Below are 15010 nucleotides of genomic sequence, written 5' to 3'. Positions count from 1 at the left end.
GCAGGAGTTGCAGGTTCAATCCCTGGGTCTGGAAGATCCCCTGGAGGAGGGCATGGCGACCTACTCCAGTATTCTTGCCTGGGGAATCCCAAGGACAAAAGAGCCTGGTGAGCAACAGTCCATACAGTCCCAAAGAGTCAGACAGTATTGAAGTGGCTTATCATGCACAAACATATAACTGATTTAAGTACAAAGCTCTAAGTTCAAGTTTAACATAAACAGTTGTGTGAATACAGGAGAGCAGAGATACAGATTACCAACATATATGCAGAACACATTGGCTTTGGTTGACCACAAGCATATGACTTAATGTTTTGTTTCCACTCTTACAACAAAGCTTATATGATTTTATGCTGTGTTCAATGGATAAGACCCCAAAGTGAGGTTTGTTCAAAGAACAGTGATCATGATGTTAAAGGGACTACAGACCATTTCACATGAGAGGAAATGGAAGGCAATGTAATTGCATATCCAGTAGAAAGACTAAGGTGTGAGAGTAAATAATATAACTGTTTTCAACTATTTGAAGAGCTATCGTGTGGAATAAAACAGGATATGTTAGGTATTACCTCATTAAAAATTAGTACCCATGAATTAAAAAGAACAAAATTGGGTCATTTATAGAGATGTGGATGGACCCAGAGAATGTCATACAGAGTGAAATAAGTCAGAAAGAGAAAGAAAATATTATATATTAACACATACATGTGGAATCTAGAAAAATGGTATAGATGATCTTATGTGCAAAACAGAAATGGAGACACAAATGTCCAGAAGAAACATACTGAGGGAGGAAAGGGAGGGGATGAACTGGGAGGTTGGGATTGATATATATACACTATTGATGCTATGTATAAAATAGATAACTAGTAAGAACCTACTGTATTGCTCAGGGAACTCTACTCAGTGCTCTGTGGTGACCTAAAATTGGAAGGAAATCCAAAAAAGAGCTTCCCTTGTGGCTCAGACAGTAAAGAATCTGCTTGCAATGTGGAAGACCTAGTTTCAATCCCTGGTTTGGGAAGATCCCATGGAGAAGGGCATATCTACCCACTCCACTATTCTTGCCTGAAGGATTCCATGGACAGAGGAGCCTGGGAGGCTACAGTCCATGGGATCAGAAAGAGCTGGACATGACCTCAAGATTAACACTAATATATATATATATATCCCCTCCTTTTTGATTTACTTCCAGTTTAGATCACTACAGAGAACTGAGCACTATATATATATATATATATATATGAGTGGGGTGCCATTGCCTTCTCCGATATATATTTAGTTGATTCACTTTGCTATAGAAACTGGTGATCTCAAACTGTGGTGCTGGAGAAGACTCTTGAGAGTCCCTTGGACAGCAAGGAGATCAAACAAGTCCATCCTAAAGGAAATCAGTCCTGAATATTCATTGGAAGGACTGATACTGAAGCTGAAGCTCCAGTACTCTGGCCACCTGATGAGAAGAGCTGACTCACCGGAAAAGACCCTGATGCTGGGAAAGATTGAAGGCAGGAGGAGTAGGGGGCAACAGAGGATGAGATGGTTGGACGGCATCACTGACTCAATGGACATGAGTTTGAGCAAGCTCTGGGAGGTGGTGAAGGACAGGGAGCCTGGCGTGCTGCAGCCCATGGGGTTGCAAACAGGTGGACACAATTTAACAACTGAACAACAATCACAAGAAACTAACACAACATAATAAAGTGAATTATACTCCAATAAAAATTAATTAAAAAATAAAGTTATAGACCAAAAAAATTAGGACCCATGAAGAGGACCTCTAAGAAGATAGATTTCAGATCAGCATAGGGAAGAAGTTGTTAGGGAGCCTGCAGGTGTATATTATTTAAGATCGCAGACTGCATAGTCAAAGCTGGGTCTTCTACTTACCAGCCATGCAATGTTGGGCAGTTGCCCAGTTTCCTCCTCAGCTGTAAAATGGAAATAATAACAGTACCATTTCACAAGGTTGTGATAAAGATTAAATAGGATTTTTGAAGATAAAATGCTTAGCTCAGTGTCTGGCATGCAGTAAGCACTCAATAAATTTTATTGAGCTATTTAAATATGACATGAACTGCCTCAGAGGGTGGAAAGCTTCCTCTAACTGGAGATATACTGAAGAGATTTGGCAGGAATTTGTAGGATAGATTTAAGGGTTAGATTAGAAAGTTGGACTGGATGATATTTAAGTTATCTTCCAATGCTAAATAAGTCATTCTATATTCCTTAAGATAACTTCCTTAGTATCTCCCAGAATACTTAGCACTATTGATCAAATGATGTCTATCTACTATATTTAATAAACATTTTTGATTATATAATCATAATTTTTCTCATAGTAAGAGTTGTTCCATGTGAAGTTGTGTGAGAATTCTTGATTCATTTTTTCTCTCTTCTCCTCTAAAACAAGTACACCACTAAATTTTATTTTTATGATTACCACAGTGACTAAAACTAAAGAGTGTAAATTTTAGCCCTACAAATTCTTCTTTGGGGACATTTAAATTGGTATGTTCAAAGTCCTCGTCTTTTCCCACTTGGCTTTTCCCTATCAGAATGTCTAATTTTAAACCAGTCAGATTTTTCAAGGTACACAAGGCTGAACTTTCTTTGGTGACTGACCTGCTATCCAAAGTCCAAGCTGGAGCCAGTAACCTTTTTTCCTCCTGTTTGTACAAAGAGCATCTGGAAACACTGACCATGATCACTCTCGCCTTCTAAAGGCACAGCAAGCACTTCTAACTTCTACTGTAATTCAAGTTAATAAAATAGATCTGGTAGATTTACCTAAATGGGGTAATATGCCTATCTCCTTGGGCTTCCCTTGTGGTTCAGCTGGTAAAGAATCTGCCTGCAATGTAGGAGACCTGTCTTCAATCTGTGGGTTGGGAAGATTCCTTGGAGAAGGGAAAGGCTACCCACTCCAGTATTCTGGCCTAGAGAATTCCATCCTCAGTTATCTCATTGACACCAGTCAATAGGAAGAAATTCACACAGGCCAGGGTGCTGTCTTCGTTCGTTTCCAACTGATAAAAACTTTTCCTTCGTTATGATGAGCTTCAGCATAGCAATGGGCATTCATCATCTGTAAGCAGTGTTTACCTTCCTCATTAATGAAAGTTCAGAGTCAGGTACACTGGCCAAGAAAACCCTGAGATGAATAAATGAAGAGAAGAGTTCTAAACTGTGTGTTTGAATGAGCTCTGAACTCTGGGCTTGCTGTGAAATGAACAGGCAACGTACTCATAGGCACCAATAAGATTTCTGGAGCATCTCTTTGTGTTGTGTGCCATGCTTTGTGGTGCACCTGGAGGAATACAAGATGATAAACGTGCGCCATTACCAAGAGGGGGCAGAGTACAAGCAATATCAGGAAAGTGACAGAAAAGCTGCAACAGGAAAAATACAAAGTACAGTTGTAACTCAGCATAGAGGTTGGAGGAGGGACAGAAGAGAATAGAAGGGAAATCTAAGACAGATTTTTAAAAAGAAGAGTGATTCCACAGGACCGAGTGGAAGGAGTAGCACGTACGATGACAGTCTCAGGAAGTACAGTATCCTGTAGGATTTGGGAGGGGACAAGCAGATGGAGGTGACGGAGGGGCAGGGGAGTATTTCACACGCGCCCACCTCCACCATTCAGAGGGACTCAGACTAACTCAGTAGTCAGTGGAAAGCCATTTCAACATTGAGTCAAGCAAGCATTGATCATAGTTGCCATTTGAAAGGATAAGTCTGTAGTGATACTGACAAGGAATTGAAAGACGATGATGAGAATGAAGAGGAAAACAGCTCAAGGGCTCCTTAGGAAGCAGATGAGAGATGATGAAGGCCTTAAATATAGCAATCACAATAGGGAAGAAGAGGGTGAGATACAAAGGATTTAGAACCATCCGAAATGGAAAACTGACTGAAAGGATGAGGTGGGGTGGGGAGTGCGGAAAGAATGATGGATGTCTGATTTGAATTGCTGGATAGAAGGTAGGAACATTCATTGAGAGAGGAACAGAACATCTGTAGAGCAGAGGAATCAGAGACCCGAAAGAGGTGCTCACTAGTTCAGGTTCGAAGGTGTTGAGCAAATGAAACAAGAAAATAGAGTATTGTTCGTTGAGAGAGCGTTGAGTTCTTTTAAGTACACTAGGAATGGAACACTGGGGAACACAAAATTGGAAGTATTATTGAGGGAAGATGAAATAACAAAAAAGACTGAGAAGGCCAGATGAGAATTACAACAGTCATCTCTCATAAAAGCCAAGAGAGGAACAACTTTTGAGGAGGGGTCAACTGAGTCATATTCCAGAAGAAATGAAATGTACTCTGGGTTTGTGTTAGTTGCTCAATCATGCTCGACTCTTTGCGACCCCATGGATTGCAGCCCACCAGGCTCCTCTGTCCATGGGATTTTTCCAGGCAAGGATACTGGAGCGGGTTGCCATTTCCTTCTCCGGGGTATCTTCCCGACCCAGGGATTGAACCTGGGTCTCCTGCACTGCAGACAGATTCTTTACCATCTGAGCTACCAGGGAAGCCACCAAAAAGAAAAAAAATTTTAAAAAGGCAACGAGTGGCACACGGCCCCACCGTTGGGCCTGCACACCCATCCTCCTCCCATGGGGGTGGGGCGGGGGCGGGTTTCTGCCCACGTGCTCTGGCAGTCCCCACTGTGGCCTCTGTGCACTGGGGAGGGGCAGCGGCAGTGAGGATTTCCCTACTGACCTTGGCAAGATCGCTTTGACTCGTGCAGCGAAGGAAGGACAACTTCCATGCCATGAAACATGAGCACATTCTCTGTTTTTGTTTTTTTTTTTCTATTTTGTTTTAATCTCAACACATCTCTTATTGCTGATTCTCTGTGAAAGTCCTTAGTGTAAAAACTTCAGTTTCTGCCTTTTACAAATGAATAGAGCCTTTTAAGAGTTATTCTGTAAGCAAATGTCTTTTAAGGTAAAGTTGAATTTTTTCACTAAGCTGTTCTTAGAGAGGTTTCAGAAGGCATTTCACGAAAAGCAGTCCAAACCCAGGTAATCTGAAAAGAGTGATCTCAGATAAACAAAATGAGAATTCCTTTCCCTTTCTTTGTCTACCACTTCCCCCTCCTCAATAACCAGCTCCTGTATGGAAAGAATTATGTGTGGTGCTTTGGGGACACACATAATGAATAAGGCCCAATTCTCCTCCACCCCAGCCCCCAGACAAGGAGATTACAAGCCCCTGCAAAAAAGACAGACATGCAATCAGCCAACCCTAAGGTAAGGTAAACTGAAATAAACATTCATAACAGTAAAAGCAAAGTTCCATGGGGGCCCACAGGTAATTCCCCATTTCTCGTAAAATCCAGGAAATGACCTTTAAAAACATAGACACAATTGGGGAGTTCATCACACCACTAATTACCTCCCTACTCTTCAGACCATAAACTTTTACGCAATCTGTTCTCTGTTCACTAAAGAGAACAGACGCCTTTATTTCACCAGGCATCTAAACTGCCTCCATGAAAAACTTAACAGGCATTAGTGGTGAGTGCAGATTTCAGCTCTACCCTTGTCTGTACCATGAGTCTTTTGTTAAGTTGAACTTTAATAAGGCCACTTTTGACCCTTTTTCATTGAGAGCATTAGAGTTCTTAAAATTAAATGCCTTGCCTCAAGGATTAGGTGAGCACCAACTCAGCTTCTTCCAGAGGAGATAAACTGGGACACCCAAAGGTATGGGATGGCTTCTGAGGAATATTATTCTGATCTGAGTAACCTCATGCCGCTATCTTTGCAGTTCATATCCCCTTTAAAGTCCTTTGTAAAGCAGCTGCCTTTAAAGGGGCAACCTAACGCCGAATGCTCACACGTTATTTCCCACTTGTGCTGGGTTGCTATTTATAACAGGGCCTTTTGGAAAAAGAAAATCTAGAGTTGGTTAACTGCAGCCAGAGTGACCCATAATCTAAGACAGGTCATACTTTTTTTGGCATCCTTCTGTGTCCTCTCAGGAAACTTTGATTATATTTCAATGAGGAAGAGAAAAGAGATTATCTGAATACATTTTTAAAATCTCTCTCCGGCAGGTGGTTAAGGCATAGGTCCTTGCCTACTTTTGGATGCCAACTCTATTGCTTACCAGTCCATGACCTTGAACACGTCCTTTATCCTTTCCAGGCTTCATGGGTAAAACAATTAAATGAGAGACTCGATATGAAGAACTTAGGTTAGTGTTTGGCACAGAGTTCTCAAACAATGGAATCTATTATAATAATGATTATTGCTGTTATCATTTATACCAAATTGCCCTGAATTACTGTTTATAGCACACTGCCTCACACATGGAAGGCATTTCTTAGTGGAAATAGCAGCTGGCATAGAATGCTTAGAATGCAATATTTCCAAGAGGAGCTTCCCTTGGCTTTCTCAGGGGGACCCAGAGTATGGAGAAAGGAGCAAAACTATATAAATTCTGGGCTAATTTTGTTGATAATTCTGCAGTGCTATGTCTCAGGATTCAGAGATATGCTATTTTTCTGATCTTTATGAATAGAGACAACATGTATTCTATGCCAGTTCCAGGTCATCTTTTTTCCCTGCCCCCAGGTGGGACAAATGAAAATTTCTCTTTTGGTCAGTATCAGACCAGGCAATATTTGTACTTAGCATTTTTCCATCAGAAGTTCCACATGATATTTTTCAACCAGGTTGTGCAAGAGAAATCAATGTGGTATTAAATGGAAAGTGTGAGCACACTGAGCCAAGGGAAAAATAAACAATAGTCCTGTGTAATACAAATATGACTCTGAGACCTCTGGTAATGGTGCAGTCTGTGATAGCAAGGGTCTGGTAATTACGTGTGTGTGTGTGCAATGTTAACAAGCCGTTTATCTCATATTTAAACATGAAGTATATCGTGATACGTCTATGCAGTTGAGCTGTACATACTGTACCATGTATTTCACCCTTTAAAATAAATAAGCTGTAAAACAAGATCAGAGAATAAGAATGATTTCTAAGTTTGTTGTTTCTCATTTTTATTGTGTATAGGCATTTAACTGTTTATGAATTAACAACCTTGATGGGGCTTTCCTGGTGGCTCAGACAGTAAAGAATCTGCACGCAATGGAGAAGATCCAGGTTTAAAAGCTGGGTCAGGAAGATCCCCTGGAGATAGGAATGGCTACCCACTCCAGTAGTCTTATTTGATAAGCATAATAAAATAAATTCTATAGATATTAATTGTTCACATTTCACTTATATCCTATAGGTTTGGAAGCCAGAACTGAATATGCTTCTATGTTTATCAGTTCAGTCGCTCAGTCGTGTCCCACTTTTTGCAACCCCATGGACTCCAGCACGCCTGGCTTCCCTGTCCATCACCAACTCCCAGAGCTTGTTCAAACTTATGTCCATCAAGTTGGTGAAGCCATCCAATCATTTCATCCTCTGTTGTCTCCTTCTCCCCCTGCCTTCAATCTTTCCCAACATCAGGGTCTTTTCCAATGAGTCAGTTCTTCCCATCAGGTGGCCAAAGGATTGTTCCTTCAGCTTTAGCATCAGTCCTTCCAATGAATATTTAGGGCTTTAGGATGGACTGGTTTGATCTCCTTGCAGTCCAAGGGACTCTCAAGAGTCTTCTCAAACACCACAGTTCAAAAGCATCAGTTCTTCAGTACCCAGCTTTCTTTATGGTCCAACTCTCACATCCATACATGACTACTGGAAAAAACATAGCTTTGACTATATGGATCTTTGTCAGCAAAGTAATTTACCTCTTCTTTTTAATACACTGTCTAGGTTGGTCAAAGCTTTCGAACTGCCATTGGTTTCAGCATATTTGTTCAATCTTGTTCTAACTCTCTGTGCTTACAAGCCTGTTTATAGAGTCATCTTGCCTGGTAGGAATGTTGGGATGGAAAGACTTCTTGTCCTTGTGCTTTAGGAAGCATTTCTTATCCTTCTGAACTCTTACCAATGGACCTAATGTAGTCAATTTCAGTCGAGGTTTTGCTTGGGTGGTAGTGAGAATCCAGGAATCAAAATTCAAGGGAAATATATTTTCACCACTGCTTACTTAATATTCATAGGACAGTTCTAATGCTATTGATTAAAATTTTTTTCTGTTTTTAGTAGATATAGAAGCCCACTCACATAGAATACTTTTCAACAACCACTGTGATCAGGATAAGAAGATGAAAATAGCTGAGTAATGGAGTAAAATTCCATATTCACTTAACCATCCTTGGACAAGCACTATCTGCTTACTATGTACATGTCATCACATCAGACATGAGGAAAGAGATGATGGGAAAAAATGACATGGACTCTAATATGTGATAGCAGTAAAAGCTGATGTTTTAATTTATTAAGCCCAAATAATACATGCTATTATATTTTATGTTAATAAAAGGACAGTGCATCTAGAATAAGCTATGAGATAACAATTCGGTCTTCCCATAAAATCCTGTGTAATAGAATTATAGCAAAAGCTGAAGCCCAAGGTGATTCCCTGAAGCCCCAGGGAATCTAAACCTGTTCCAGATGATGAAAGAATAGAATATTATACCAAATACATGGAGATATTTATAAATGTTTCCAAACTAATGTAGTTCCTATATATAATAATTATCAATAGAATGTTATTGGACCAGATAACCGGTTCCACTACAATGCTTGAATCAGAATATTTTCAGTAGAAATTTGTTTCAGATCTAAGGAGAACTCCAAAATTCAGGATATGATGGCTATCTGGGTTTACTATAGTAGAGCTCAGCTAAGCAGAGTTTTGTTCATCCCCTTATCATCAGAGCCAGAAATTAGCCTCTGTAACTCTTCTTCCTTATCCAGATTGATTGGGGAGACAGCAACTCAGAATTTCATCCCTTTAACTGATGTTTACTGTGTAGGTTCTGCCTTTTGCCTTCACTGAATCCCACGTGACTTCTCATAGGGCATGCAGTCTCCTTTCTCCCATTTTAATTGTGTGCTAGGATACCACTGCAGCTACGGTACCAAAGGCCAAATAGTAGAGATATAGACAAGATGAAAGCCAGTTTCTGTCTCAGGCAACAGCTGTCTGAACACAAGCAGATAATGGTTCTGTGTGGTTTCTCTGCCATCCTCTCATGGTCTAAGGTGGCTATTTCAGTTTTTGCTACCATATTCCAGCCAGCAGGAAGGGTCTGCCTTTAATCTGAATGGCATGATTCAAAAATTACATACATCACTTCCATTCATATCTCATTGGCCATAATATTATATGGCCAACATCTAGCTGCAAGGGATGCTGAAAATGTGCTCTTTAGTTGGGTGGACATATGCCCAACTAAATCCTCCACTATCGTAGGAGAAGAGAGCTGACCCTTCACCTTGGAAGTTTCTTTCACCTCTAAGAATAGTTGGCTTAATGCATTTTACCTCAGTGACCAGAAGCTAAATGTATAGAGAAAGAGAGCCAGTCACATCAGGTGCCCTCATCCTCAATTAATGAAATTACATTTATCTATGACTGTAGTAATTGTGGTAGCTTGCTGGGCTTAAAATTATTATTCTCTTTGGATTATTCCATTCCTGACTTTTGGGTTTTTTTTCCTTTTTTTTAGAAACAGCACTAGGCCTCAGAGTACTTTGTGGCTTGCCTTCTTGGTTCCATCTTCTTTGGTCACTTAGAGCCCTAAATACTGAGTATTAAGTTCCAAGGTACTTCTCATTGAATTGGTGCTGTCTATGCAGACCTAGCCGCGATATAATGATGTAACACACTCAGAGATTCTCAATGGGCCATGACTTTTACAGCGATTCTTTAAGTGGTCCATTTTGGCTAAGTTAAATTTTCCTTTGGTAAGAAAAATTCTCCAGTGTTAAAAGAAGCTAAAGATCAGTGTGCAAAAAAGGGACACCTCTGTTTGTTTTCTTCCCACAGATGCCTCTCAACTCTGAAATAAAGCAGCTCTGCTGCTGCTGCTGCTGCTAAGTCGCTTCAGTCGTGTCCAACTCTGTGCGACCCCATAGACGGAAGCCCAGCAGGCTCCCCCGCCCCTCGGATTCTCCAGGCAAGAACACTGGAGTGAGTTGCCATTTCCTTCTCCAATGCATGAAAATGAAAAGTGAAAAGGAAGTTGCTCAGTCGTGTCTGACTCTTAGCGACCCCATGGACTGCAGCCCACCAGGCTCCTCCATCCATGGGATTTTCCAGGCAAGAGTACTGGAGTGGGGTGCCAAAAGCAGCTCTGCTGCTGCTGCTGCTGCTGCTAAGTCGCGTCAGTCGTGTCCGACTCTGTGCGACCCCATAGACGGCAGCCCACCAGGCTCCGCTGTCCCTGGGATTTTCCAGGCAAGAACACTGGAGTGGGTTGCCATTTCCTTCTCCAAAAGCAACTCTATATGTGGTTAATTCTGAGTTCACCAGTTCCTTTCTTATCTGTTGTTTATCCAGTACTTCCACCCAGCTCCTCCAGTTTCCCCCTTTACTCATGGAGAAATATAGAAGGCCCAGAGGGCCTCCATTAGTTTCTTAGTTACCTTTCCATTCGATAACACTGCTATCCTTCAAGGCTGTTTATCTCTCTCCATTTCCTTCTGGCTGAATCAAATCATGTATTAAAGTTACATTTCCTTAGACTTGAGGACAAGTTTACCTGTCTCCTAAATTATACTGAGAAAGACAGGTTGGCACAGCCATACTCATGGACAGCTCTTAATCCCAAACAGTTCCATCTGCTTGTGTATTCTCTGCAGGTTTCAGAGGTCATGGCACTTGCTTGAGTCATTTAGACTTGGCATGATCCGTACTTGGGATGGACTGTTATGCTGAGTTGAACTAATACTTCTTTCAACCCACTCTCTTGTCAGTAGCCCCAGGGAGAATTTTGAAGGACAGCCTGGAGTTTGAATTTTATGGCATCTTCTCATGTCACCTATCTCCTTAAACCCCTGCTTTTGTTTCCATCATCATTCTCTAATTCCCTTTCAATAATCCACTTTGAATCTGCCATCAATTTATTGAAATTCTCCAATCCATTTTGCATTTATTGTTGGCCTGTGTATCTTCTTGGAGCTGTCAAATACATTAGTCTGTCTTAATTCATTCTCCAAAATATCTCCTATAAATGATAAAGAAAGCCCTCTAGTTATAACATTGTGGGATTTGGGGAAGTAAGTTCACCCGTTTCACAACACGATATTTAGATGATACAAAGGCAGGAAGATAAAGCTACCAAGGCATCCCCAGGAAATCCCAAGACACATATTTTTTAACATTTGCATTCTTGTTTACATAAATTTGCATGCTCCATTCAAAAGGCGCTGACTTCAGTTATGTAAAATAAAACAGAAAACTCTTCTTGATCTGAGAATGGATATTCACACATTCCAGGCTTGCTTGCTGCCCAGAGTGATTTCAAGGGCTTCTCCCTAGAAAAGAAGGAAGCTTCCCTCCTTTAATTCCTGCCCTTTAATCATAACCACTAATGAAAATAGTTATCATTTAGTGGTAAGACTGGAGTTGGTGCCAAAATATTCCTTATTCTATTATGAGCTCACATTGGAAACCTCTGTTTTCTAATTGGTATTTTCTCAGCACTTTTCCTCCCCCTTGTAGCAAGGAAACACTAGTCTTTGGTTCAGCTTGGGGCACCCTAATTTGGGTGGTAGAAACTGCCTCTGGAAACCAACCTTCCAAAAGTTGAAGCCTTTTAACCAACAGAAAGTTTCTTGTCAGTGAGGAAGAGAGTTTGGATTCTGGGCAGATTAAACATAGGTTTTAATTATCCACCCCCAAATGCTGCCTTCCATTGACCTCTATAATTAAAGCTTGACTTTCTTACAGTTTTGGCATCATTCCCCCCCACATACACCCCCAAGTGGATGGATTAGAGAGCTGATTTTAAAAATGAATTCATTAGAATATTTCACAGAACATGTGTTAAGCTAAAGCCAGAGCTACGGAGAGAAAAGAGAGAAAGTGTATTCTTTGGGAGCAGCCCCTCTCACCCCAGGACAGTCCTGGTGTCACTGTACAGACAATTACCTGCTCATTCAGGCCTGTGGGGGAGGGAAACCCGAGGAACATGCTGTGAAATATTATCAGACCAAGAATGATCATGTTGTTGTTGTTTAGTCGCTAAATCGTGTCCAGCTCTTTACAACTCTATGGACTATAGCCCACCAGGCTCCGCTGTTCATGGGATTTCCCAGGCAAGAATACTGGAGTAGATTGTCATTCCCTTCTCCAGGGGATCTTCCTGACCCAGGGATCAAACCCATGTCTCCTACATCAAGAATCTCTTGGTGGATTCTTTACCAAAGAGCCATCTGCGAAACCCAAGAACGGTCATACTGCCTTTGGCTTCCTTTGGCTCTCTGACAAGCCTTTACCAAAGGCACTCTCTACCATTTCTACATTGCTGTTAGTGTTTTTCAATCAGGTCTAGGAAAACAGCAAGTAAACTCAGGACTGGCTATTAGATTGACGTGAAATTTAGTCAAAAGAGTCTCTCCAGGGCTCACGGACTTCTGAACTCAACCTCTGAAATGGCTTCTTTCCATCCCCACAAAGTGGTGGTCTATTTAGAACCTACATAAATAAAGTCAAAGGAAGTGGGGCTGGAAGGGACCCAGGCAGGGACAAAGCAGTGAACGGAGCTGCTGGCAACACATTTTGTGATGTTCAGGGAGTGTTTTGTTTGTTTGTTGTTTTAATCTTTGGGCCAAAGGATACTCCTCTTACTTGGAACTGAAGTCAGCAGAGGGGAAGTGCAGACCTTAGTGAACATGAAGTACAGAAAAGTCAGTCCCAAGAAGCTGAGGTCACTCTCCTGCTACGCATGCAAAACGTCAACCGCGCTGAGAGCATGGGCAGGAGACTTCCTGTTCCACTGGGAGTTCGTACTCCAAAGACAGCTGTCTTGGCAGGACAAGGCAGAATTACCAGGAATTGCTGGGAAAAATAGATTCATTTCCTTTTAAAAACTACAAAAGCTCCAGCTCTGCCCACATATGTAGAATTTGGAGAGAAAAGACCTATTGAAAGAACTTTTGTTTGTTTTTGACTTGTCCAGACAGTGACTATGGTTCATCCTAGTGGTTGGATCGTGTGTGGTCTGGAGATGCACCAATAACTGTAGCAAAGGACAGGAAGGTGACTGTTATCCCAGGTAGATTGGTGCTTCTGTTGAGGTGTGCCTGGCAATTGTCCTTGGCATTCTCGCCAAAGTGTCGAGAATGGTGTCCCTCTCTACATATAACACCCTCCAGCTCCCACTTCTTGAAATAAGCAAATTGAGCATGTGTTTCCTCTAAGTTTATCATGTGTATAGTGTTTCATTTATTCATTCATTCAATTCATTTGCATTTGCTGAGTACTTGCATATACAGTAAACCAAATAGGCTTAAAAAATCCTTGTTCTCATAAATTTTTATTAAATTAATTCTGATGAAGTCCCATGAGGCAGGTACCGGTATGAAGACTTCTTTACATTTGATTTGCTCAAAGTCACAGAGCTGGTGACTCTAGAACCCACCTCTTAACTATCCAGCTCTACTCTCCCTGGTGGGACTGATGGGTGTGATTTTCAGGTTCAGAATCAGGCAAATACTGTAATTTCTCTTCTGGAGTCAAAGTTTTTCATTCTACAAGATAGTTTAAATAACAAATATGTTTGGAAGAGAGAGTGTGGCAGTTAGATTTCACAATAAAATGTTGAAGAGAATCAGATTTTGCTACACCCAAATATGCCACTTTTGCATAAGGATTACTTGAGTCAAAGGCAATTGGGAAATAGCAGGTGTAGGCAAAGCTCTCTGACTTCTCTCTTTCTGTCTAAAAGTAGCACATAAACTTTCCTTTGTAAAAGTAACATAAATTTGTAACGGTGTCTTGCTTTTCCATACCAGGAAGAAGATGATTTTTAATCACTAGAAAAGACTCTTAGTAGTAGAAAAGGCACCAACTTGAGTTAGTATAACACACCTTACCAAGTAACTCTTAATTTTTCATTAATTTCCCCCATATATTGACCAGCTCACAAATTATGGCCCAGGGAAGCCCAATACCCTTCACCTTTCTCTTGTCACTTTTCCAATATCACTCTTTGTTAAAATGTTATACAAATCTCAAATACAGTTGCTTCTTTAGATCTTCACTTCTTTTCTATGAAGGCCTCTTTATTCACAGTAATAAACCTTTTCTCTGTTTACCTGTCTCTTTTATTTCCTCAGTTTAATTTGCATTACCCCAGGCACTAAGCTAAAAGAGGCGAGGAAAAAGGTTTCCCTTCCCCTACAATGTAGATGACTAAAAGCCATCTCTTTCCTTCTAATATGTTCCGATAGGCAAGGGAAGGGGAGACAAGAAGCTGAGAAAGGGGGACACTGACAAAGAGCTGAGAAAGTGGGCCACTGAAGGATTTGGGGAGGACAGCACCAAGATCCATGTGAAGCCCAGGGAATCTCAGATCAACATCACTTACCCCAACATCTTGCCAAGGAGCAATGCCACTAGGGCCAACCAAGCAGTTCAAAATCTGGATTTTTATCAGCCACTTTTATGAGATCAACTTGATTATGTCACCCAAATAGCTCAAGACAAAAAGAAAGAACAGCCAACAGACTCAAATTAAACCGTTCAGCAAGAAATGAATTCATTCTTACTTTGCCAACTGGCTTCTCAAGTAGAGGGCTTGCAAAGCAGATGGGAGTTATGCTGCTGTACATCGAAGGTTTCCATTGCTGTTCCTATGAGAAAGGAAACAGAGAGAGAGAGGTTTCAGGGACTTGGCTGGCTCTCCTACTGCATGAAGCCATGCTCCTGCTTCTCACAACAGTGCCTCAAGCACTTAACTATAATGGTTGTCACTTGAAATGCTTGCGTCAGCGTTTTCACACAGGCACCTTCAGCTTACCGTCGGTGCAAACTCATTTAACCTTACGCAGGGGTACATTACAAAACCTCTTATGACATTCTGAAGGAATATCGACAGAAGTGCAGAATATTTTCAGCCTAATCTGCTAAGGTATCTTGCAGAACACAC

At 41.1% G+C, this 15010-nt stretch overlaps 1 protein-coding gene across 12 annotated transcripts in view; it reads right to left on the bottom strand.

Moving 5' to 3' along the window:
* RASGEF1B (RasGEF domain family member 1B) overlaps positions 1–14712 on the bottom strand; it is a 181991-nt gene extending 167279 nt beyond the window's left edge. For 7 of the 12 annotated variants that reach the window (XM_045166270.1, XR_006641265.1, XR_006641267.1 and 4 more), the window contains exon 1: positions 14631–14655. Coding sequence is in view for 5 of the 12 variants with exons in the window: in XM_025289835.3 (XP_025145620.2) it covers positions 14631–14693 (63 nt within the window). In the remaining 7 variants the exon portion in view is untranslated. Of the gene's footprint in view, positions 1–14630 lie in introns of all 12 variants that reach the window. The other 5 variants (XM_025289835.3, XM_025289836.3, XM_025289838.3 and 2 more) reach the window with 2 other exon arrangements.
* Positions 14713–15010: the final 298 nt, after the last annotated feature.

This window comes from Bubalus bubalis, chromosome 7 (genome assembly GCF_019923935.1).
Source record: "Bubalus bubalis isolate 160015118507 breed Murrah chromosome 7, NDDB_SH_1, whole genome shotgun sequence".
Lineage (NCBI taxonomy): Eukaryota > Metazoa > Chordata > Mammalia > Artiodactyla > Bovidae > Bubalus > Bubalus bubalis.
The sequence above is the reverse complement of the archived record's forward strand: the minus strand, read 5'-3'. Positions and strand labels throughout refer to the sequence as shown.